This window comes from Haemaphysalis longicornis, unplaced genomic scaffold, assembly GCF_048455015.1.
Source record: "Haemaphysalis longicornis isolate Haplotype H1 unplaced genomic scaffold, Haemaphysalis longicornis Haplotype H1 scaffold_12, whole genome shotgun sequence".
In the NCBI taxonomy this organism is placed as follows: domain Eukaryota; kingdom Metazoa; phylum Arthropoda; class Arachnida; order Ixodida; family Ixodidae; genus Haemaphysalis; species Haemaphysalis longicornis.
This window is the reverse complement of record NW_027526225.1, coordinates 20,316,815-20,340,985: the sequence shown is the minus strand read 5'-3', so window position 1 is coordinate 20,340,985 and position 24,171 is coordinate 20,316,815. Positions and strand designations below refer to the sequence as shown.

At 43.2% G+C, this 24,171-nt stretch overlaps 1 protein-coding gene across 3 annotated transcripts in view; it reads right to left on the bottom strand.

The window, feature by feature from the left end:
* Window positions 1–319: 319 nt before the first annotated feature.
* The window catches only part of LOC144162460 (prolyl 3-hydroxylase 2-like), a 30,639-nt gene continuing 6,787 nt past the window's right edge, over window positions 320–24,171 (bottom strand). The window contains exons 5-13 of one of the 3 annotated variants that reach the window (XM_077692993.1): window positions 23,187–23,323; window positions 21,429–21,503; window positions 20,432–20,596; window positions 14,010–14,105; window positions 11,953–12,103; window positions 9,630–9,747; window positions 7,239–7,311; window positions 6,966–7,005; window positions 5,100–5,368 (exon numbers count right to left, since the gene is read on the bottom strand). In XM_077692993.1, coding sequence (XP_077549119.1) covers window positions 5,247–5,368; window positions 6,966–7,005; window positions 7,239–7,311; window positions 9,630–9,747; window positions 11,953–12,103; window positions 14,010–14,105; window positions 20,432–20,596; window positions 21,429–21,503; window positions 23,187–23,323 — 977 coding nt within the window. In that variant the 3' untranslated portion in view covers window positions 5,100–5,246. Of the gene's footprint in view, window positions 5,369–6,965; window positions 7,006–7,238; window positions 7,312–9,629; window positions 9,748–11,952; window positions 12,104–14,009; window positions 14,106–20,431; window positions 20,597–21,428; window positions 21,504–23,186; window positions 23,324–24,171 lie in introns of all 3 variants that reach the window. The other 2 variants (XM_077692992.1, XM_077692994.1) reach the window with 2 other exon arrangements.

The following is a 24,171-nucleotide window of genomic DNA, read 5'->3' as shown; positions in this document are numbered from 1 at the left end:
CGGCGCGCACCCGCGCAGCCACGGCGAGGAGGCGGAGCGAGCGCGGTCACGTGGTGAAGTGACGTCACCGCGCCGTTGCTACCGACGCTCCTCTCCGCTCCACGCCGTTGCTAGGGAGAGGAGGACTGCGGACGCCGCCGCCGCCGCCGCCGCCGGCGGTGGAAGGTTTGGGGTCGCTTATAAAGTGCATTCGCACTTAAAATAATAATGTTCCCTGCACGTTGCTGGAATTGATCATGTTCCTTGCTTTACCCTTCCCTCAGCTTTTCTGCAATGCCGTGCCCTCCTGATACACAATAAGTTAGTTCAGAGTCGTGGATAGTAACAAAAAGCCGTTTATTTCAGTAAATGCTGTACTGCATAAAAAGAACAGCTACAGATGGCATTCTGAAAAGTGCATACTGTAAATGTAGTCACTTATACAGTACACCACGGCTGGTAAGCATATTTATAAATATAGCACTACTAATCTCACAACTTATAAATCGAGATAACAAAATAATAGAAACTAACATCAAACAAGGAAATGACGGGGCTCTTATTCATTTCATGTATGCAATTACCACCCTGCACTTTTAACAAAGGCAATTAGATGCTGAAAAAAAGTATGTTGCTTTCCCTTTCAAAGCATCATTTTTTCACCGCATAAAAGGGCATAATCCATAGGCGTATGGTGCAATGAGTAATCAAACTTGAACAAGGCATCAAGCTCTTGACCGTGTTACATGACAGCGGCCTTCCTTATCAGATTATCACCTCCCGTAATTCCCTTTTGTGTCAGCTTTACCAGAACACGTGCTCACTACCTCATACAAAGAATCCAAGCAGGAGAGAGAAGTGATAATCCGTGTTTCACGAGAACTTTGCAGTGATGAGAAGATGCTGATCAAACTGAGAGGTCAGCTGTACTTGGCCGTAGCGCAGCCACAGATGCTGTACACATCAAGCACGTTCCTGTTGATGAAGTCTGGCCGTCAAAGGATGAAAGAATAAACGCCAACGTGTCCTCTACCTAATGTGAAAAGAGAAACCAACAAAAGCTACGAAACTCCGCTGACTCTTCCGTCAATGGCAAAGATGACCATGCCAACTGTGATGGCTTGCAGTTAGCATCTTAGGCCAATCCCCTGGGGTGACAACAACGACAATTGTTTGTCATTGAATGTAATATAAGCCTAACTCCAAGCAAACATTCACCTGTTCGTACCTGTATGTATGCGAGTCTCATAAGAGACAGTAGTGGGTCATCCCAGGCTTCACACTGAGTGGCGCATTGCCGTCCCACTGTCCGTAAAAGGCATGTGGTTGAGGAGTAAAGAATAAAGTAGAACGAATCGTTGTGGTCCCTCTTGACTCCCTTTTGACTCCCTTAACCTGTTGTACTCTATGCCCTTACCCCCTTTCAACTCCCTTTTGACACCCATAATCTGTGATATTCTAGGCCGTTCCCAACGAGCACCGAGTTTTTCAGCATTGGCGAAGAGTTTTGAGGTGTCAGTAATACTGGAAACGATGCTAAGCAGACATGAACGGTGGCAACGAAACATTTGGTTTTGGAACGATTGCATCTGAGGAACTGCAGGGGTCGCAGTTATTGAAGACTAGTCCAAGAAGGAAGACTGAAAATGTCTTGCATCTTGTGGAATAGTGTAAAAAAGAAAATGCAGCAGGGGATGCGAGTGAGCATGACCCCAGGGTGGAATGCGTGAAGACAAAGTGGGTCGCTGATGGAACTCAGTGGAACTCAGAATAATAAACCTGCACGTAGAGATGAATGTGATGAAAAAGATTGGATGCATGTTCAACTCAGATACGAGAACTAGAAGTGAGAGAAAAAGCATAAGCAGACATAAACGAAAATGAAAAACGGAAATGAGCATTACTGGGCTCACTGGCTATTTGGCTATGCAAATAGAGCATCTTTATTTCGGGCGCGCCGTACTTGTCACAAGCATTGAAATACAAACGTAAACATGTGCGTGTTTAGTTACAAAAAAGAGGTAGGAATAAATTTTAGCATTAGCAAATATTCTTCAAAACGAAGAGGGAAGATTTTTAAATACCGTTTGATTTACAAACTGAAGCGAAAATTCTCTGCGCACTACATATAATCTGCAATGCTGAAAGAAAATTGTCGATGTGACACCCCAAACATTGTTTCTCCAAAATGCATGTGCTGTGGCGGGAGCTTGTGACTTGTGTGAAGCTCTGTATACTCACACCATGCATTTAGAGCGCACAAATAGCTTTTTCATCCTCATCAAAAAAGCGCTCGGAATACACATGCATTACATATAACACCGCAAGTGCCTCCAATGGAATGCAGAAGCATGAAAGTAGCTAGTTGTAAAATGCAAAAACTTAACACATGCTTTATACTATAAGATAACATAACATGACAATTAAAATAACATGTAAATGAAAGCATCACTGATCCTAGTTAAACAGGTTAACAAAAATGCAACCCTCACTAAGCAATGTGCAATAGTGCACTTCTGTTTCTCATGTAACATTTTGGAGAGCCACCGGTAATAAAAGGTGCTTTCTGCTCTGTTTTGGTATTTTCCGATCCTATCCTCATCAGTAGAGCTTCTTCTCACTAGCACAGACCCTTACGCACTTTATCATGGAAGCTCATGAATAAGAGTGCCTTAGGTGGAATTCTCCACCAACTTGGTTTGAACAAAAATAACTCTGTCGAAACTGCGTGGTGAGCAAGTGAGAAAATGGCGCTGGGGAAGCTGAAGAAAAAAACTGTACCACTGAAGATCTTAACAGAACTGTAAAATTTAGATTCAAGAAAATAAACCTTAAGGACACCTGTCTTTTATGAGTAGCGAATTCGAGAGAGTTAATGTTTAACAGAACACAACTGGGTGCTCCTTCAAATTTCGCACTGTGAGTAATGTTTTCGATTCTTGCGATAAATTGGTGTGGTGCACATGGTATTACTCACTGTAGCTAATAGAACTGACTAGTAGATCCTTTTCCTGCATTTTAACCACACAAAGTACTCGCTATTGAACGCTTCTTAGCCACGCGGGTTTAGGAGCTGTTTCCGTGGTACAGACGGCCAACGCCAAATTTTTTGTCCCCAGACCATTTAAAACAAAACCGTAAAACTAAAGTTCATTGCTGGTGTAAAGTCCAAAACTTTATTGTAAAATTTTGCACGGAAGCAAGGCTTCTAATAAATAGGTGTTTGCGTGCAGAATATTTTTCTTGTTACGACGCCAAGGCAAGTTTTGTTGTTTGAACCATGTTACCAATCCACCTTGACCTGTATGTTACAAGGCTAACATTCACCTTTTCACGTGTAGCCTTTCAAACTTTACAGTGTAGTGTGTTTCAGGTTGAAGACACTGAAGTGCTAGTCCTTGTAGTGCTTTGTAGTGCTAGTCCTTAGTGACAGGATGAAGATGACAACACCCTTTACCCAACTTCCCATAATTACAGACTTAACATTACGTCTAATTTCTGACCCCCACCATGAACATGCATTGCAAATTGATTTTTTTGCACAAACGGGTTTTCAGGAAGGCTTGGGACTTATTTGTCTCAGTGATCAAGTGGACATATCGCACTGCTCCAGCAGCGTTTAAAACAGTTGGCTTTGCCAAATTCACGTGCCCATCATTCCAACTTCCTCACACAGCTTGTTACATTGGCCCCATCATTCCCCACAGACATTAAGGTAAGCGGGAAAGCTGTCTGCACATCACTTTGTGAAGCCGACGACAGATCCGAGAGGGACTGAACACGTATACTGGTATATGCAACCAAATTATCCAACTACTAACGTCAGTTACATGGCTGGTATGCTTAAACATTGTTTAGCTCAACATAAACCTTCGATAGATTACATTTCAGAACTAACATAAGCTCTCAGCAGTGGTTGGCAGTGTTTTGGCAGTAAAAACATTATGCGCTTGAAAGGTTAAGTTCAAGTAGCGAAATCCGCTGCGTGGCATCAAAAACATTGCAAATGAGATGCATCTCGAGCTTCAGATAGCTGCATAGACAGCAATCTAGCTGTAATAGTTGGTAGGGCCTTGTTGCTATTAAAAATGATCGTTATTGTAGATGGTCTTGAAAAATATTCCTACTTCTCCTTGCATCACGGTTTGCCACCAACAAAATTCCATAAGCATGTAAAATTTCAATAAGCTTATTAAGTTAGAAACGGCTTTGGTTGCAGCTTTAAAAATGATGTTCTATTTCGTAGCAAGCATGAAAAATTTCAATAAACTACGTTAGAAAGGCGCCTTTGGTTGCAGCTTGAAAAATGACATTTTGTTTCATACTGAACATTGACGCCCTTTGGACATGCTAAGGAGAATCGCAGTTCACCTAATTTAAATCTAGCCCAAGTAATGCTTTTTTCAAAAGTGGCTACCATTTGCACAATCAAGATAACACACACTTCGCATCCCTCAAGAAACTCTCGAAAGAACCTCTTTCCAATTTTCCTCATCACAACGTAGTGACTAGTGACATTCCATTTTCTTTCTCCCATGACAAAAATTCTCAACGTCTGAATATATTTCCGCCAATTCCTTATGTGCATTTTGTACATTCCTGTAACAATCCTCTTCCTGTACCAATCGTATATCTTTGTGAATCCTGCATGAACCCTTTGTAGGTTCCTGTAAGATGTATGGTCCCAGAACAAAAATTCCATACATTCCCGTATATTTTTGTGAATCTCGTATGTACATTTTGTACACTGCCGTAAGATTTATGTTACTGTACCAAAACTTCCCTACATTGCCGTATGTTGTTATGAATCCCATACGCACATTTTGTACATTCTTGAAACATTCCTTTTCCTGTATCAAAAGTTTCGCATAATCCAGTATACTTCTGTGCATTCTGTATGTATGTTTTATGTTTTCCAATACATTCCTTTTTCCGTACCACAAACTCCGTACATTTTCGTACAAAATAGAAGATGACACATAGGCCACTGACCAATTCAAAAGTAAAATGTAACGTACATTTCTGTATGTACATTAAATATACAGTCCCTTTCTCATACAAAAAAGGAATCAAAGGCTCCGGCAACCAATCACAACTCATCTAGACGGTGACTTTGCTTTTGAAGGTGAATGCGTGGAGTGGGCGGCGCCAAAGTATGCTTTCTTTCCTTTAGCCTCGACGCCAGGGTTTTGTGGCTCGCGGAAGGACGACCCTGGTTGGAGATGATGGTAACCGCGAACTCTCGCTCCCGTTCGCGGTACTTGGGGTCAAGAGTGTACCACGTTGCAAGGGCACAACGCCTCCCTCTTTCCACGGGAAGCACACCGTGGAGGTTTTCTGCACCCGCCGAAAAAGCCACAACACGGCCACACTTGGGTTTCACAGAGACCTGCAAGGAAGTAACATGTGATCGTGGTGAAACAAAGCTGTATGCCGTAGGTGCATATAAACGTACAGGAGGTATTTGTTTGGTGTTATACATTCGGTGATTAAATAATAATGTGATACTGCGTGCTTCACCTTCTGTTGAATATATTTTAATTACACACTTGACGGTATTTGAAAAGCTGGTGGCTGTTCTAGTAGCTTTTTGCTCATGATCAGCACTTATCCTTCACCCTACCACCAACTCTTTTTAAAAGGGAATCTGTACATTATTGAAGAAGCTGTGACACGTCACCAGAGGTGTTAAATTTTGGTCCTGAATTGTTGGCAATGGCTCAGATTTTAGGCGCCGCAAGCTTTGCACAAATCAACGGTGCTCGCGGTAAATTTAACTCGAAAAAATTACATATGTGAGGTCAGATAAGCAATTGTCTGGACCTGGAAACTTTGCGTCGGATATTCAAACTCTCATGCAGCCAAGCATCAAAGGAAACAAAAATGTAGCTGTTATTAAAAGCTGCTTTTAGACACAAGTGCAGACAGTATTAAAGCAATCCGATTAAGCGAGTGTTTTGATATCTCAATCACACAAAGCCTAACCAAGGTAAAACCAACACGAAACATGGCTTAACCAGCAACCTTGCATTCCTTCAATAAGCCAATGATGACATATGTATTGCAAAAATTAAAGTTTCCACATCAAGAGCTCATGTAGCCATTACACTAGTGGTCACTGCTCATAAAGGTGTGGAATTTAGGACTCAATTTAGAAACCTCTGGTCCAAAAATCCTTGCACTTGATGAAACAAAGTGAAAAAAATGACTCGAAGGCTTTCATGGTGGTAAAAAATAAAAAATTCACAGCATATCAACGGGGTGAATGATGATGAGTGGGCGAAGCTCCTGAGGGGAAATCATCGGTAAAACCGTGACTCTTCAGTGAAAGTTCGCCCACTACATCTGTGTCCGAACGTAACTTCTAGAAAGTCTCGCTTAAACCGCGCGTCGGCACCTTGGGGCTGAGCTCGCCTGATGCGTTTTGCAGACGCCTCACGAGCTCTCACTGCATCGGGGTCTGCCTGCCGATACGCGCGCTTTCTCGCCGCTTCCCGTTCTCTGACGTTTTGGAGATCCTCTTCGCGCCGCAGCCGTGCCGCTTCGCGTACGGCAGGGTCCTCGCGCCGTTGCCGTGACGCTTGGGCCTCTCGTTCTCGAACGCTGGGATCTTGGCGGCGGCGGCGCGCAGCCAGACGACACGCTTCGGCCTCCCGCTCTCGTACGGCAGGATCTTGGCGGCGGCGTCGCGCAGCTTCACGGAGCGCTTCTGCCTCGCGGGCTCGCACATATGCAGCCTTATCCATCAGGCGACTCCGAGCGCGCGCCAACAGCGAACGGATTTTATTACAACGCTCCCCGCCATCTAGTAAACAATCCAAGAACTAAACTAGAGGTAGCCACGCCATCTAGTAAACAATCCAAGCGCATCTTTTCATCATATACAAGTACCGCCATCTAGTAAACAATCCAAGAACTAAACTAGAGGTAGCCACGCCATCTAGTAAACAATCCAAGAAATAAACTAGAGGTGGCTACATACATACGTCGAGGATGGACAGACCCACGCCTTAAGGAGCTTCGCCCCTAAAACAAAACAAAATAGCGTACGTTTATCTATTACTAAGTAATCTATAAGCTTGACTGATAACATTTAAGAAATTTTATCTTCAGCCTGATTTTAGAAATACAACCAACATGGAAACGGTACGCAATAAATCTGCTTTCATAGGATTGTGCAACAGTGCACCATCATCATCATTTTAGTAAAGCACTATTATCCTAGTTAATGAAGGGGGAAATGTGAATATGGTGCCCACCTCTATATTGCTCTTGTTCTTGGCAAATACAAATTCGCCACCCTGGAAGTCGTCGTTCAAGTAGAGAACAGAACTGGAACAGATGAATATAAGAACAATATATTACACTACTGAGTCCACGACGGCACCAGCCATGAATTGGCATCAGCAAAAAACACTGACGAAGGGACAAATTGCAACACAGAAGCCTTTGCAATAGCATTCGATTCAGGAAAAGAAAAGAAATAAGATAAAAGCGAATTCGCACTTTATGCTCCACTGAGGAATAATAGGCTTAGACTTGTAGGATGATAAATACGCGAGACTAGGATTTGAAGGGGCTGTGAAGACAAAATACATCGATTCCTTAAAGACTGTTACGCACAATAAAAATGATACCAGCTGTACTGCAAATTTCGAACAAAAAATGTCGATATTAAGGAAAACAGATGATGCAGTGGCAACTCGCCAGCCACTTACAATAAAATATCCTTACAATATCACGGTATCCTGTTTGTACAATTGGTGGGCCACTGACCCAAGGTACCACCAAGAAACACGACCAGATGATTGCAGTGGGGCCTCTAGTTTCGTACGATCATGTCACTAAAATGCAAACGGGCGTTTAACACACTGAAAACGCCTTCTGTTTAGTGTTCCTTTATTAAGTCACTGCTGAGTTCATGCAGAATAAAATTTGAATGTTTTTCAACATTTTGGGTTTTTCTTTTAAAAAATGTCTTTAATGGCAGGGAGGAAGCTGTGTGTGTTACCAGAGACTAGTTATTTCAGATGACACAAGGCCATACTTTGTCTTTACGGCCCCTTCAAAAAAAAAACTGATTTAAATTAAACTGCTTTAATACTCAATGGTGTGAATGCAAAGGAAAAAGTGGGGGGTGAATGAGCCATAACAGAAATGTCTAATCTCAGCATACCACAATGAAAGCCGCAACCCCACAATGGGCTTGTAAAAAAGAGGAAAGTTGCATCAAATTCAATGCTCCTTTGACTGAAGAAACCAGGAGTATGCTTTTGAAAAACATCACAAAAGCTGAAGGTGGCGCGTTGATCGGCTCAATGACGGGGAGCGACCTAGCCTACCTGACACCTAACCTCATAAAATGAAAAAAAAAAAAAAAAAAATGGGTGAAAAAAACATGAGGAAGTCAAGAATTCTACCATGCAGGACAAAGTGACCTATCGCACCTACATTTTACTTTACGCCCGCTTCTAAGCAGACAGAGAGCAACTTGTCATCCGTTAAGGCTATCAGAACTTCTATCGACGCAACAATCAGATATCAGGTTGTGTGTGCCCAATCTCCGCAGAAACCAGGGGATATAAAACACTCAAAACTATGGCCAGTGCCTGCTACGCACCCACAGAAATGCACGACAGCATAACAAAGGCCGTGCAGTGTTGTGTCTCTGAGACACCTCAAATGTGGCAGCACATTTGCTTGCAAGTTAATGCCTACTGCAGGGACCAAAGTGGCCAATGCAACCATGTTAGCCGGGAATCAACGCAACGGTATTACAACTACAACAAAATCAGTCAGCTCTGCACGGTGGCTTTTGAAGTTTTTTGGGAAGGTGTGACTAAATAAGGCCATAAGCCGGAACACTACAAAGAAAAGTGGGGTTTCAGTTGAACTTCACGGGGTAGTGAAAAAGGAAGGCTTCGCTACTACTCCACTATTACCCTGCTTTCAGTTAAAGAAGTACGAACAGAAAATTTTCGTGTTACGTTTTTTTCGCTGTTATGGGTGCCTAACAGCCTAGTAATCGTGGAACGGCACATTGTATGGTCGGTCGCAGCGTAAATAATTATTTACAGCCTCGTTCATTCGTGTCAGTTCAGTTTCGCTGAAACCAACCCCAAGGTGGGTGCCACGACAGGAGGATGCTTGCGAAGACACTGTTCTCGTCGCACCGCGGTCGGTCTAGACGCGCGCGTTACAGCAAGAGAGCGCATCCGGACCGGTTATGGTCACACACACCTAGGCAGCATGACATCAGCCCAAGAACAAAGCAGGGAGCGCAGGACAACAGCAGCCAGCACCTTGGCTACGTCGGCAGCTATGTCAGCCCTGACGTCGGCAGTTTGAGAACGAGGCGCTCAATGCGTCATGCTGATGCCAAAGTCAAAGGGTGTCTGTTCTGAGCTTTCCGATATGCACAAAGGTTAAAATTGATTTAAAATATGCTGTACTGAATGGTTCCGGTTGAAACTTCCTGGGAGATATCTCCACATAGAAAGGAAGCTATTTACACAGTTATCTCGACATTGAAATTTTGTGTCAGTACTCCTTTAATGGTGCCCATGTTTGTGATTCTGCGATGAAGGTAGATACGAACATCTACACCAGTTCACAAAAACGCATCAAAGCATGTAGCATGACGAGAATACCTGTAGTCTCTCCAAGTGTAGGCGGGCAGCTGCTTGAGACACTCGCCATTCTTCTGGAGGATACAGTTGTCGGCATGGACCGAGTGGCTCATGTCATTGCGGGCCCCATTGGAGGCGTCTGGATTCAAAATGTTGGCTTCAATAAGGAACATGCACAATGATAAAGAGGAGCACTAATGGTATACTGCAAACGGAGTGCATTTAGTGTGCCCGACATAGTGCCTTTAGGAAGCTGAAAACCTCTGTACACTTAAACGCACTCTGCTAGATGCACACACAAGAAGTGGGCAAATAAGCAGCCCATCAGAAAACAACTCTGTTATGACACCTCGTGGGTTATCACTACCCTGTGATGTGAATGACATGTGGACTGCCTACAATTCTTGCAGGCTTCTTTGAATTGCATTGTGAATTAAACACAATTATACAATGGTGAGAGCTGAATACATGCTAGTTAACACAGACGGTGTGCTTTGCAAACGACAGTTATACAACTCTGAGAGCTGAAAACTCATTAACACTCCTTTTAATATTGATACAATAGAGGATGTGTCTACATTCGCAATTCCAGGACAGATGTTATCAGGGCTGTGGTGCTGTTGAAAACCAACATTTCAGTGCGAGGAGCGATGCAGGGCTCTCAGCTCTGCTCCCCTGATTTAGTTCTGAACGTCCGGCTAAACGTTTCACAAACACCGCTAATTTTCTCTCTTTTATATGAATTGCAATGTTCAGAACACTGAATCCAGGATACTATAGTTCAAGCGTAAAAAGTTCAGCATGAGACCTTGAATAAACCCATTTCAGAGGCAGTGTAACTGTATCCCATCTGTGAGGCACTTCGAAATCATTTCATACAGCCAGCCTCGCGAATACACCGAACTCTGAAACTGCGTATTTCGTACTCAACCTACAGATCTTGTCTCTGGGAGTGGCTTCGTTTACAAGTTATTGTGTCAGGAATGTGACGTGCCATACAAAGCAGAGGCCATTTGCGAACGAATCACTTGATGCAAGAAAGACACGAACAAGGCATTGCAAACATTGCACGACAGCGGAACACATGTTTGACCTTTAGGCTACAAACCGCTGACTCAAGGACAAATTGAGAACCTCTGAAAGCTCTTTATATGAATTGCTGTCAAAAACGAATTTACCATCCCTTCGTAAAGAAAGCTGAGAGAAGCGTGAAAGCTAAAATAGCAGCCAACCTTTGCTGAAAGTGCATCCAATCAATCGTCAAACTTTCAAAGACTTAAATCACAAACAAAGAATGAACCCACGTGACGATTCTTCACGCACTAATTAAGTAAACGCATTTACAAACAATCTAAATTTACCGTATTTTCCGGTCTATAAGTCGCACTTTTGTATAAGTCGAATGCCCCTCAAAACAGCAGTTTTTCCAGAAAAAAAAACGTATATAAGTCGCACCGGTGTATATGTACAAAACGCACTTGTTAATCAGGTAAACCCTGTAAAGGATCAGTTCGTTAGAAAGTTCAGCGAAAGTACATGGTTGCGGCGGCCGTCGCCTCCGAACGCATCCCCCGGTAAGCAGTGCTAGACATGTGCATATACCGTCCAAATTCTAGACGTAACCAACTTCTCAAAAATGGTTTATTGATACACAAAGATGGCATGCACTTACAGACGGCGTTTAAGCAAAACCATCGAAGCCTTCTTCTTCCCACTTGCTAACAGATAATTCATTCATTTAGACCATAGAGCTGTGTCTCTTAACGTGCGGTGACATCACGCAGCGCACAGACACCTTTTCGAGCGCAGACCACGTGCAGCCACCGCGTACCAAATTGATTCCATACATAAGTCGCACCGATAGATAAGGCGCACCAACAAAAATTTCAGAAAAAAACTGTGACTTATACACCGGAAAATACGGTATATCGATGCATGCTTTGTGAGGTAAAGGTATGCTATTGTACTCCTTCTTCATGATCGATGCGTGTACTGTCTTATCTAGAACCGTACTCCTTTTGTGCGATTTTGCGGTGACAGTTTTGACACCATGGAAGCCCGGTTTTATGTACGCACTGTGTGTCCAGAGATGTTACCAGAGCTTTTTGGTCTACCAACCGGTCTATGGGGAGATACACTAATTTATTGACAGAACACCATCGGTCCCACTACGAGAGCCTTCACTTTAAAAATTTCACACAAAGCTGTCTGTCTCCCCCTGTGCCTAGCACTACGGCATTCTGATCGCTGATTAATTACTCCACTGTTACTTATTGACCGCACAACAACTCTTCCCCCAAACAGTCAACACTCTCTCTAGTGGAATTGTAGAGTGTGCACTCACCGGCCACGGCTGTTCTGCAGACTAAGTGAGTGTAGGAGAAGTAAAGGTGCGAGGGGACTTCGAAGTAAGACTCCACGTAGCTCCTCACATGGTCACTGGCATCCAGAAACAGTTTGGCCAGCTCTCTCTCCACCGACCCATTTCGCATAAGCTGCAATGTAAACAGCAAAGATCCCCACTGTTACGATATAATACTGGTTAATCTTTGAAGCTGCTGATGCAAAAAGAGAAATAAAAGCTCCAAAGCTCCAAGAAGAGGTCACTTCTGTTACAGTCCACTGTCAACCTCTAATTAAAATAAAGTGTGTGGGTCTATCTGTTATATAACAAAATATGTTTCACATATTCAATCACACATACAACGATGCTATGTGCCTCTCTGTGACAAAATGTGCTAAAATAAGACAAAAACAAAATGACAGACATTTCCATAGTTTCATTTTTAAGGAAATGTAGCTAGACCAGTACGGAGAATTTGGAGCGAAAATGACGACAGTCCTCACATCATGCAAGTTAGTGTAGCTGCTGTGTGACACACCTTCCTTTGTAGACGACCCAGCACATAAACGCACAGCCACTACTTAGTGAAAACACAGCACCCTTGGGGTGTGCAAGCTGCTGCGCTAAAAAAGCTTTGACCTTTGACAAGTAAAAAAATTGGCCAGATAGCTCGTTTATCCTTCTCCCACGATAAACACAGTGAAGGATTGCTGACGTCAGCTCAATTTTCCTGCATTTGCACTGCTCACATGCCATCTACTGGAACCTTTCGTTACTGGTGGACTTGGAATGCCGCCACGAGGTCTAGGCTCGGGCGCGAGCGCTTTTTGTCTTTTTGGGTCAAAGCGTTGTACTCAACCCGTATTTGTTTGTTTGCGAAAGTCAAGCGCACATGTATTTTCAATGAAAGAACACTCCCTTGTACCAGATATTTACTTACTCACTGGATTGCACGCGTCGGAGCATTGCGTAAATCCGACTGAAACCACAGGCGTTAAACTGTCCGTGCGAACGAAAACAAACGGGTTGCCAGCGAATCGTTTGGTGAACACACGCTCCACTGCAGCGAAAGGAGCCGCGGACCGTGCCACGAGCGTGGCATCCCCAAGTTGGCTTCTCTGCAGCTTACGCTGCGCGTTCCCCGTACACGTAAGCGCTGGCATCGAGGCGGCAACTGTCGGCGCTCATTAGCGCCATGATGCACTACTTGCTTCGCCACTCCTAGATGGCAGCAACATCTGAATGGAAGGCTATAAGGCGCGTTTGTTGTCTTATTCACACGTCTGTTCATAGCACAGTCAGGAGCGTGTTTCGTACCTCCCGTTGCGGCCAAAGAGTTCGTGGCTTGAAGTTTTTACGGATATGACGTCGTGAGATCTTGGTGGACCCCGGCATAAAACACTTTTGTGTTAAAATTGTGCCCTTCTTTAAAAAATGATGATGCAGCCGAGCATTTCCCCTCCATTTCTCATCACCCATCTTATTATCTAGAATGTAATTGTTTTGGACGTTTTTTCCCGCAACACCTGAACGACAGATGAGCTCTTGCTGCACGCACAATTTAACAAAATGAAAAAAAAAATCGACACGATGTCAGCCCAGTACTGTTTCCTAATTTTTACCCCTTGCAGAGTCTGATTTGTGTGAGTGACCCTCAATTTCGGACTATAGCCTTAAAGAAGAATGCACCGCCCATCACTAGGCTGGAAGACGACGAGTGAAAGACCTTGTCGTTCCCACTGCAACCTTGACCTTACATTCTGCTGCGAAGGTGCTTAGCATATTCACCAGGCTGCACGAACTCTCTCTCTCTCTCTCTCTCTCTCTCTCTCTCTCTCTCTCTCTCTCTCTCTCTCTCTCTCTCTCTCTCTCTCTCTCTCTCTCTCAAGTTTATGTTAAAAGTGGTTTCACAGTTATTCTAACCAGACAGTCTTTTGAATCAACCAAACTTGCATTGTGTTTTCATGGTCCCTTTAAGAGTGTCACTCTTGAATTATGCAATGCCAATGACAAATCTGAAACGACAAGTCCTATGGCAAGCCCAATACTAAACTTACCAGAGCAATTCGACCCGCCGTTATCCCTTGGAACGTCTCGAATTTGCTGTGGGGAGACGTTTTGCCATCGTATCCGTCCCCAGTCTGTGCTGCCACCTAGGGAGAAAGTTGAAAACCTGAGGCACTGTGCCCATGGTGCCATAATAAGGTGTCCGGCACAAGGGAACGAACGAGTGAGACTAGCGGCCAAGTTGCTGCCTACAGTTAAGGCAAATCTTAACATTGGTGAATCGCAAAGAAATGAAGCCAACTGAGAAGCATCTCGACCCCTAATAGAAGACCTTGAAAGTGGAATGGGGTGTCAAACACTTGGTGCAACCACAACTAAATAGATAAATACAGTCTAGTCCACTTATAGCAATATCCAAGTGCCAAGGAATTCCCATCGTTATAACCGATAATTGTTATAAGCGGGTTGCGAAATAAAAAGACGGAACAGAGCTCAAAACATTTTATTCGCATGCCAGCAAGGTCGTACTACTACTAATTTGCGGAAAAGAAGCCACAGTCGGTAACCTTTGTTTGCCGCGTGTGAAGCTAGCACAAATCTTTTCCGAGAGCATCTATAGGTGCTTCACCTAGCTGAGTTAAATGTCCTTGGAAGAAACAAAGTCCCCCAGGCACTGTGTCACACATCGGGCCTCCTACGAAGACACTACCTGAGTACGCTGCGCAACCGCGTCATTAGAGTCGTCCCTGTTGCACTTTTGATGCACAATATCACCGGATTCAATCGTTATATCCGATGTCGTGGCACTGAAGCATTGTAATAAGTGGTTTATTTTACCATAGAAAGAATACAAAAGTTGACGGTGCCATAGCTATTCATCGTTATATCCGATATTCGCCGCGAGCTCGACATGTAGGTGGCGACAGTGTCGCGCTGCTAGTGTGGATGCTCCGCTGAGCGGCCCGTAAGAATGCACACTACGGGCGCGCTTCGTGCTTTTTTCTCGCCGTATGTGCGCGCGAAAGGTGCAAACAAGAGTGGTATGCTGTAGTTCGGTTCTTCAACGTTCAATGTATAGCATGGAAGCGGCAGTCAGTTTCCTTTACTACGCCAAAAAAAGCGACGGCTCATCGGGAATCTCAGAATGGCCGTAATTGTGACAATGAACTTGTACGCTGTGGCTTGTAGCAAGCTCGATCTTTCTAGACTATGGCTTTGAGCCTTCAATAAAAGCATAAATAGAAACAAATCAGGAAGCCTCGATCTCTGAAAGTCAGTTTACAACGGCAATCTCAATCGCTTTCACTGGTAGCATGACGCATTTTTGCATTTGTGGGATGCCCTGAAATGGTAACACTACTTAATTGCCCCGAAATTCTTTCTAAGAGCTTACGATATTTTTTGTGTGTTCAAAAGGCAACATAAAATTACTGAATTTTGATCAGCGCAGAGATATAAATGTAACCGCTCTAACGGGTCTTTTAAATGAAATTTTAGCGACTCTGAAGGAAGGTTTGATGAATAACGGTTTCAGATCACTTATTTACGGCTTTCGTCGCAAGTGAACTTGCGAATTGAATTGTCAACGCACGCAGTACAATCAACATCTCATGTTTAGCTAGGTTTTCGCAAAGTGACAAGCAGGTTTACAGTGTGCAAACCAAGCTTCTGGGACCTCACAGTGACCACAAATTTTCTGTTACGGCTGCTGTTGACCATTTGCGTTCCTTTTAAAATGCAACAGCGAGATGTGTTTGCATTCTTGCATATAAGGTCGCTTACGAACCCTAAAGATGGCAATAAATGAAGTTGCGCTGTTGCAGATGTAGTAAAACATTTCCTTTTTATTTCTCGTTGCGAATCAGCGCAACGAGTTCCCGGTAACTACTTTGTTTTGTAAACTGAACATCGCCTTTGTCTTGGCATTTAATTCTTGGGGATTGGTTAAAAAATGGAATTCTGTGCATTTCTTTTTTTTTTTCGGGAAGAGGGGGGGGGGTGGAGAGGGGGGGTCCTGCCAACGTTGCAAGAGCAGAGAGAAGAGAACGCATGTAACGCGAAAAGCCAAACTATGGTTATCAGTATTACTTACAATCGAAACTACACTAGGCGTTGTGTTCTGTAGCGATGAAAAAGCAGCACTTTAACACGTATTTTCAAAATTAATTAACCCCCCTTTGGTCCGAGATTGTCCAGGAATTGTGGCTCGCCTTTTTCAAAAATGTATTGAAAGCAAGCATTGTGGGAAAAAATAAAAAAAAAAAACAGCGAGTCATGGCACACACCCCTCACACATGTGGGCAACAACGTGCATTATATTACGCGTTTCTTCCTCTTTCTTTAAACTTAGGTCCACCTTAAGAGGTTAAGACGTGACCATATTAAGCATTTGGTTATGCTGAGTGAGACACGTTTCTGGACAACGTGATTCATGCCGGATTTGAAAATTATATATATGAAAATGACACACGAAATGCCATATGACAGACGCAAACTCACAACTGCTTAATTTTACCGAAAAATCCCCCCTAAATACTCTTGCGCATCCATAGAAACGTATTTTAAATAATACGTAAAATTACCAACTCGATGCAGTTGAATGAATGTTTATTCCTCCTCAGTGTAAACAACGACTGTCCAAAAATGGTATTTATTTTAGAAATATACGGGAAGGACACGATCACACAGGCGCTTGCTGGTGTAAAATACGTGTCCAGTAATGTACGGGCGATAGCGCACGGGTCGTGTGCAGTGTAAATGTTTTTGGTTGTTTCTTCTTTCTATAAGGACACAGCGCAGTTTTACAAGGGTGTGGAATTTGCACGCGTATGCACAGGTCTTGTCGCTTCTTACCCGTTTCGCGTACTAAACTTTTATCCTTAAATAATCACCACGCCACCTTCAAAAAGCACCCTTCGACATTCCCGAAACGGCAGACGACTGCACTCAACAATAGGAAAAGTGCAATGTGTGGAAGCAATGTTCACACTCAAGCGGTGACCACGGCGAAGATGTTTCGTGGGATTAAACCAGCGCATTAACCCTCAACGGCTGCTGATTATTGCGTTTCTAGAGGAAATGCGGAAGCAGAGGTAACTATGTCATTGCTTACTGCCAAACAAGCACACATATTGGTTGTTTTGTCGTGTGCAGCACGCGTCTTGCGCCGCACGCAACGTGAAAAAGCAGACGACGCGAGAGCGCCATCCACACTAGGAGCGGTTCGTCCCGCCGCCGCCAGGGGCCGACTCTGTTCGCGCTCGGGGCGAATATTGTTATAAGCGGTATCGTTATAAGTGGACTCGACTGTATACCCTAAGTGACGCAACATTGCTTCAGTGTCAGCTTCTTTCCCTTTGTATGTCTGTCGTTAACCTAACTGCCACTGTCCTAGTTGGCTTACTCTTCATGAAACGGAGGGGCAGGACAAAACGACACAGTCTCTCACACCGACAGACATCCCTTACCCATACAAACTTATTGCTAGGGCTGAGGCTCGGACTAGTTGGTTTACAATGCAAAGGAAGGGAACGAAGCAGAATTCGACGCGACACGAGACAAAGAAAACGATGACTGCTCCCTTCTTCGCACAACACTGTGCAGTCAGTATTCGTCAGAGGAATGCACAAGCCTTCCGTTTTCTCTTCTTTTTTTTTCTTCCATTTTGTAATGAGCTAATTTCACATGTGAAGTTAGTTATAGCAAGAAATTTAAGTTATAGCAAGAAATTCATAACAGGCAGGACTGCTGAAACTTAAAGGGACCCTGCAGCACTTACTGCTGGCTATTCGGAACACCTTTTGGAGTAAAGTCTATCGTGCCAGCAATCTCCTCCCGCAAGAATGATCAAAATCTGTCCAGTACCACTGCAGCTGTACAAGATTAAAAATTGTGCATAATCGTTCCCTCTAAACTACGCACTCTCTCCTGGAGAGGGGGCGGCTTGTGATGTTCTCTCTGACGGAGTTAGCAAGCTAGGGGAGTTTGCCTTTTTTCTCGGCAACGTAGAGTAGTTTATTTCCGCTGTGGCATGAAAAAAGCACGCATTGGTGGTTGCTCACAAGCACACGCTCAAGCTGGTAGGTCGTTTTTGAAGCAATAAATGCTTGTTGTCACGTAATCTGGTTCAAAGCAGGGTGTCGGAACGAAACGAAAACCAGAAACGAAAAACGAAAAAAAACAGAATTTTTGGCCGGAACGAAAACGAAAACGTAACGATATTTATTACATCGTTCAAAAGCGAAACCGAAAAAATTTCGTTTCGGTTTTCGGTTTGAGTGGCAATTTCATGTGTTTCAGGATTCATTCAATTTCCATTCAGCGAAATGAGAAATTGCCGTCGATTGCTTGCATGAAATCGTCTTTCGTCTTGCTGCCTGCTTCCATACTCTCTCCGTTTGTGCCGATAGGCGCGCTGCTGAGGTCCACGCGTGATTGCCACGGGCATCTGGCTTCGATGCAGACGTCGCAGCATTATTTATTTATTTAGTTTAATAAAATACCCACATTATCCCTACGGCATTGTTTAGGGGGTGTGATACATAAAGAAACGAATATCCTAAAACACGACATAAGAACAAGGAGCAAAGCGTACAACCTTTTGCATACACCACTAGCAGTGCAAAAAGCAGATTACAGCCGCACACTCAATGCAAACTGCTACAAATCATGTTGCCCTTGTAAGGAAGTGGTGCCAGAGCGCAGTGGAAAATATTTCATAAGGAGCACAGAAGCAACGATGTCGGGCAGGGCACTCCCATATATTATAGTATTTTAGAAAAATACGCTTGCAATGCGGAAGTGCGCAATAATTATTCACCAATTTTCGTGCTGTTATCCCTTCGTTCCAATATATACGGTGGAAGGGGGGGGGTTGCTGAAGGTACTGATGGTAATTCATTGCTACATACTCGCACACAATATCTTTTAAGATTAAAAACTGGGTTTTTCAGTGTTCCGTGAGACAGACCGTTTTAAACTTTCAACAGTAAGATCACAACTATACGAGTTTTTCAAAAATTATATTTAAACAAAATTATTAAGCATCACTTCATTATCTTTAACGTAATTTCACAATTCTCAATACTTTTTAACAATTTCATAAATATCAATTTTTCTCGCGCAAACACGAACCGTTATGAACCGTTACGAACCATTATTTTTTTCGTTCTGGAGCCGAGATGAAACGGAACTTTTATTTATGGAACGAAACAGAAACCGGAACGAAAAACATTTCGTTCCGACACCCTGGTTCAAAGTGAAGTATATTGAGTTCGTCTCTCCAACTCCGCAGCACTCAAAACACACACACAAAAAAAACAAATATGCACGTACAAGTTCAGGCATAAGATAGGTTAATGGACAGCACTGACGACGACAGACCGTCACCGGAAATGCGAGAAATAGACTGCAGCATTATCCAGCAACAGCCAACACAACAGCCACTGCTATAATAACGTAGTTAAAGCTAAGGGAAATAATAAGGGAAACAGAAGAGAGCACAATTGATCGTCCTGCATCTTTCACAGAGATTTGTGAGCATACCGCTTCACATGCACATGTATTATTCGGCTCAGCTATTCCTGGCAGTGTAATCTAAACGTCGGGCAGCTTTCTTTGCACTACTGAAAGTGTGCTGCAGGGTCTCTTTAATGAGTACGAAGCAAGAGCTAAAGGTGAGAAGTGTTTTGGATATGCAGTTAGGGAAATAAACAAGCTTTGAGAAGCCTGGCTCAGGAGCTACAGCACATGCATTTACACAGTGCGTTACAACAATGAGTGAACGGCTTAAAGATTTTTCTCCTGCATGACCCAGTTCCTGTTTACGCTCGAACTTTACGTGACGGTTGTATTTTGTGGTCTATTTTGTTTCACATCCAGCTATAACATAACGCGTTTTCTATAACCCCTTTGAATCCTCGAAATGATTTTTACAAATATTCTTTTTTTCCTTAACTATTGTTGAATGTAACGATCTCCCTAATGAAGTAGCTATGCAGCAGTCATTGACTTCACTTGAAAAGCGTTTGTATTAAGATATGTCTTTTTACTGTTGCGCAATTTATGTGCTATTGTTTTTTTTTTGCCTTGTTTTGTGTGTATTTGTATTTACTTACCTGCGCCCACCCTGCAAAAGTCTCGAGAGAGACTGCGGATTTTACGAAATAAAATAAATAAATAAATAAATAAAACAATAAAGGTGCTTACTTGCTTATTAAGAAAACGAATAAAAATGATTTTCATTTACGGGACACCTATGGGCCATGTCAGCGACCTTGACTACTGTCATAGGGTGGCACAACCTGAAGTTCCGCCCCTATTGTTCCCAGTGTCAAACAAAATAGATCGCAAAATATGACCTCGGCGTAAAGTTTGAGCGCAAACGAAGGACTGGCTCACACGGGAAAAATTTTTAAAGACGCTCACTTATCGCTGCGATACACTGTATAGACTTAAACCTAAGTGCACTTACACTGGCCAACGTCAGCAAATAGGAGCACTCGTTCTCAGTCAGAAACCCCTCGGCCACAACACGAGTTCCGTTGAGAGCTTGCCGATCCTGAACAACCCTGACACTCCCAGCGTCAAAAGACGGGTGGTCCCTTGTGTTGACTTTCACCTCTGCAGGGGCCGCTGTCTGCGTGGATAACGAGTGAGTTCGCCATCTTTCAGTGATCACCAATGACAAACGACATTCGAGGCACATACTGCCAGTTCTTCAAAATAGAAAACAACCACAAAGTGCTTCCCTGAACACTGCAACCAGCGTAAAATTAAAGGACCCGCATCCAATTAACGGACAGAGTGTGGAAGTTGCTCAAATATAGTTGCTTAAAGGGACCATGAAGAAAAAATACAACTTTGTTTAATTTGAAAGAACTAGAATTTGGTGACACACCTAGATTCATTCCAGCCACAGAAGACGTTTATTTAAACGAAAAAATGCAACAAGTATGGAAAAACTCCCAAATTTCACGTTACACTGATGTAATATGGGCCACCATTAAAAGCATAGTCATCAGCATGTTGATGATGATGGTTGGATGTTAATGGCGCAAGGCCAACTGGGGCAAAGAGCACCAATCAGTGTGTTAACGACAGGTTGGCCTTCAAGTGATGCGATCAGATGGAACTACAGGACCAACTATGATCGCCCCCTCACATTTTTTTGGCAGTGATTCCGGTTGGCGGCTGCGATTCTCACAAAAAGATTCTTTGATGTCATAGAAAAATCTCTACAAAGTGACTGCGGAATCGCCACTGCTTTGCCCATTTTCCTTAATATCTGTGTTATCTGTTCGAAGTTTGCGGTAAAATTGAAACCATTCTTATCAGGACAAAGCAGTATTCTTAATGAACGAAACTTCATCTTCACGGCACCTTTAACCATCGCTACGTGCAAGTTATAAAGACCAGAAAAAGTAACACTCTGTTCAAAGATGACAAGTTATGAAGGAGGAGGCACGTACCGTGTTCAGCTTCAGCTCGATGGCTCTCAATGCTTCCTCATCTTGCTCCCGACGTTTGACGTAATCCACCACTTCCTGACACCAACGAGAACAACAAAGGAATGCTTTGGACCAAGAAGACAGAAAATGTTTCGGGTAGCATTCAAGCGGCTGCTATGAAGGAGATCGCCTCGTGAAAGCCAGCAAAAGCACTGATCTGGCATCCTAGCCATTTAAAATTCCACTCCTCTCAGCAAAGCTGTTGTAGCAGTACCGTATTTTGGCGCGTATAACCCGCACCAAAAATGCGATAATTTTAGTGGCAAAGTGGAGGTGCGGATAATACGCGGGGTTTTTCCTGTAGTGCAGCTTCACGGCAATGCACGTTGTGCCGTGAAGCTGCTAAGCAGTAACGCTGACTAAGCCTTTCATGGCAGCGATTGCACAAAACATACAAGGACAAGAAAGAAAAAACAAGGACGAAAACAAGAAAAAAACAACACAAACATCATGTATGGAACCAAAGATGACCTTGTGTACAACAGTGAGGACTGCGGCTCAAGTGATAGATCTAGCGAGAGCAGTGACAATGAGTGAATTGTGGCTTTCACCTTGCAGTCAGTGTATTCTACTTGCTAAATATACACTTTTTCTGTCTTCATAGTATGGGATGTGTTGCTTAAGGTAGCTTTGGTGCAGCTTTTCCTGTATCAAATGTGCGGTCAATACGTGAGGATTTTTTTTTTTAATTTCCCGCAGGCTGAAGGTGACGGTGCGGGTTATACACGCGAAAATACGGTAACTGCATCTCGCATAAAGTACATTACTATAGTTCAAAGCACAGCCTTAAAGCTAAGTTACAGTTTCCCAAAGAGATTAGCGACAACTATAAAGACACTCTCTCGATATCCTGGTTCTTGTGTCGTTCAGTTGTTCTCTTCTTTGCGTATGTGTGTGCTTCTAAACCAGTTCAAACACCGTGTATGTCAGGAATCCTTCCCACTACAGTGGTCACTTTTCAAACTCCCACTCTCAACAACCACCGAACGCAAGGTATGCATCGCATCCGGCTCCTGTCTGGCCTGAACTTTAGTTTTAGGAGCCATGTTCATGAGTGCTGATGATAGAAAAGAAAAAAGGCTGTCCCAACTTATTAAACAACCCTTGTGTTACATAACTTTTGTGCATTACAATTAAGCTGCAACTTCCCCTTGAGCTTCTTTTTTATACAAAAGCTTAACTTGGTTGGTTGAAAATACAACAGCTCTGGTGCTCAGACAGTGCACAAAATTTGTGACAGCTCAATGATTAAAAAGCAGAGTAATTGAGCTGAGAAAAAAGTTTGGTAAATTTAGGTCTGGGTGGCATTTGCACTGGTAACCAATGAACTGCGAGACTGGCAAGCATGCCCACCACCACCCCAGCTCCACAATTCTAACTAAAGCTGTACCAAGTGAATGCATTGTGGCCTCTCACTTAGAAACGTTGGTTAGAGACATGTAATGGGATAGAGACGTGTAATGTAGCAGGCTCAAAACTCTCTATATTACTCTATACAGGTAATTTGAGTGCGCAAATAGCAGCAATCATAAAAGTAGCAGAGTATGCTCCCACTAAATTTTTTCATTTCTTGGCAATACAAATGTGGGTTTCTGCTGAGTTGTAGTAACTGAGAGAAATAACAAGAGGATGTGTTAAGGAATTAGACATTCAAGCGATTGCAATAACTACGACATAAAGAATGCTTAGGTGGTCTCATAATTTTTTCGCCTTACTTACCTGTCTTGGCGTGAACCACGAATCCTGCGTGTTTGGGAGCCGCGCATAAAATGCCTGGTTGTACCACATGTCGGCATCGTCGGGCAGCAGCAGCAAGTAAGACTGTGTAGCTTCGCAAGCTTTTTGTAGTTCACCCACTGCAAGTGTTTCAGAGGCGAGAGATCAGTGCAAGCCAGAAGTTTAATTCAAGCTCGCCTCTGTTCAAAAAAAAAAGTTCCGTTCCAATTATGTGTAACTAGAAGTGTGCTAACATTCCAAACTACGCATACTCCGCGGATAACGTTTTCTGTTCAATTTAACTCGCTGTGCAGTCTTACCATTCAAAGTACTTGAAGTTTTCGAATAATGAAGCACTATAAGTTGCCTCTGCCGCGCAACATGCACGCTTTCAGGCTTCACTGCACAACATGCCTTTTCTGCTTGGCTTTATCGCACGACGTCGAAGCTGTGCAGGAAAGCCTGACACGTGCAAGCTTCGCTCGAAACAAAGCTAATTATGGTGCATGCATTGCCTGGAGATGATATTGCTGCTTGAGTAAAATATATGAGCTTAAAATAAGTTTCCCACCGATACGGTCACATCAGTGAGAAATTGAGAGTTGGCACTAAGGTCGTACCAGTCACTAGCATTCCCAGCCTCTTTTCAACGATGGGAGGGTCCAGTCAAAATATGTACTCACTGTAATCACTGTATTTACTGTGATCAATTTTTGGTTCACTGTTTTGTCACTGTATTTATCTAGTCCTTTTTTCTTTTATGTATCAGTTCGCTATGAAGCCCTTACTGTCTAAGTTATCTTTTTTTTTAGAACCTCTGTTCACACTAGAGCAAGGACACATAACCAAAAATTTATTTCATTCGATTTGCATTCAGTTTTTACTATTCATATTCAATTCATTGTTCCAAAAACTTAATATTCCGACACCTCTACTAGTGAATTTGCAACAGGGCCCATGAAGAAAGAAGCGATTCAGAATGCAATGT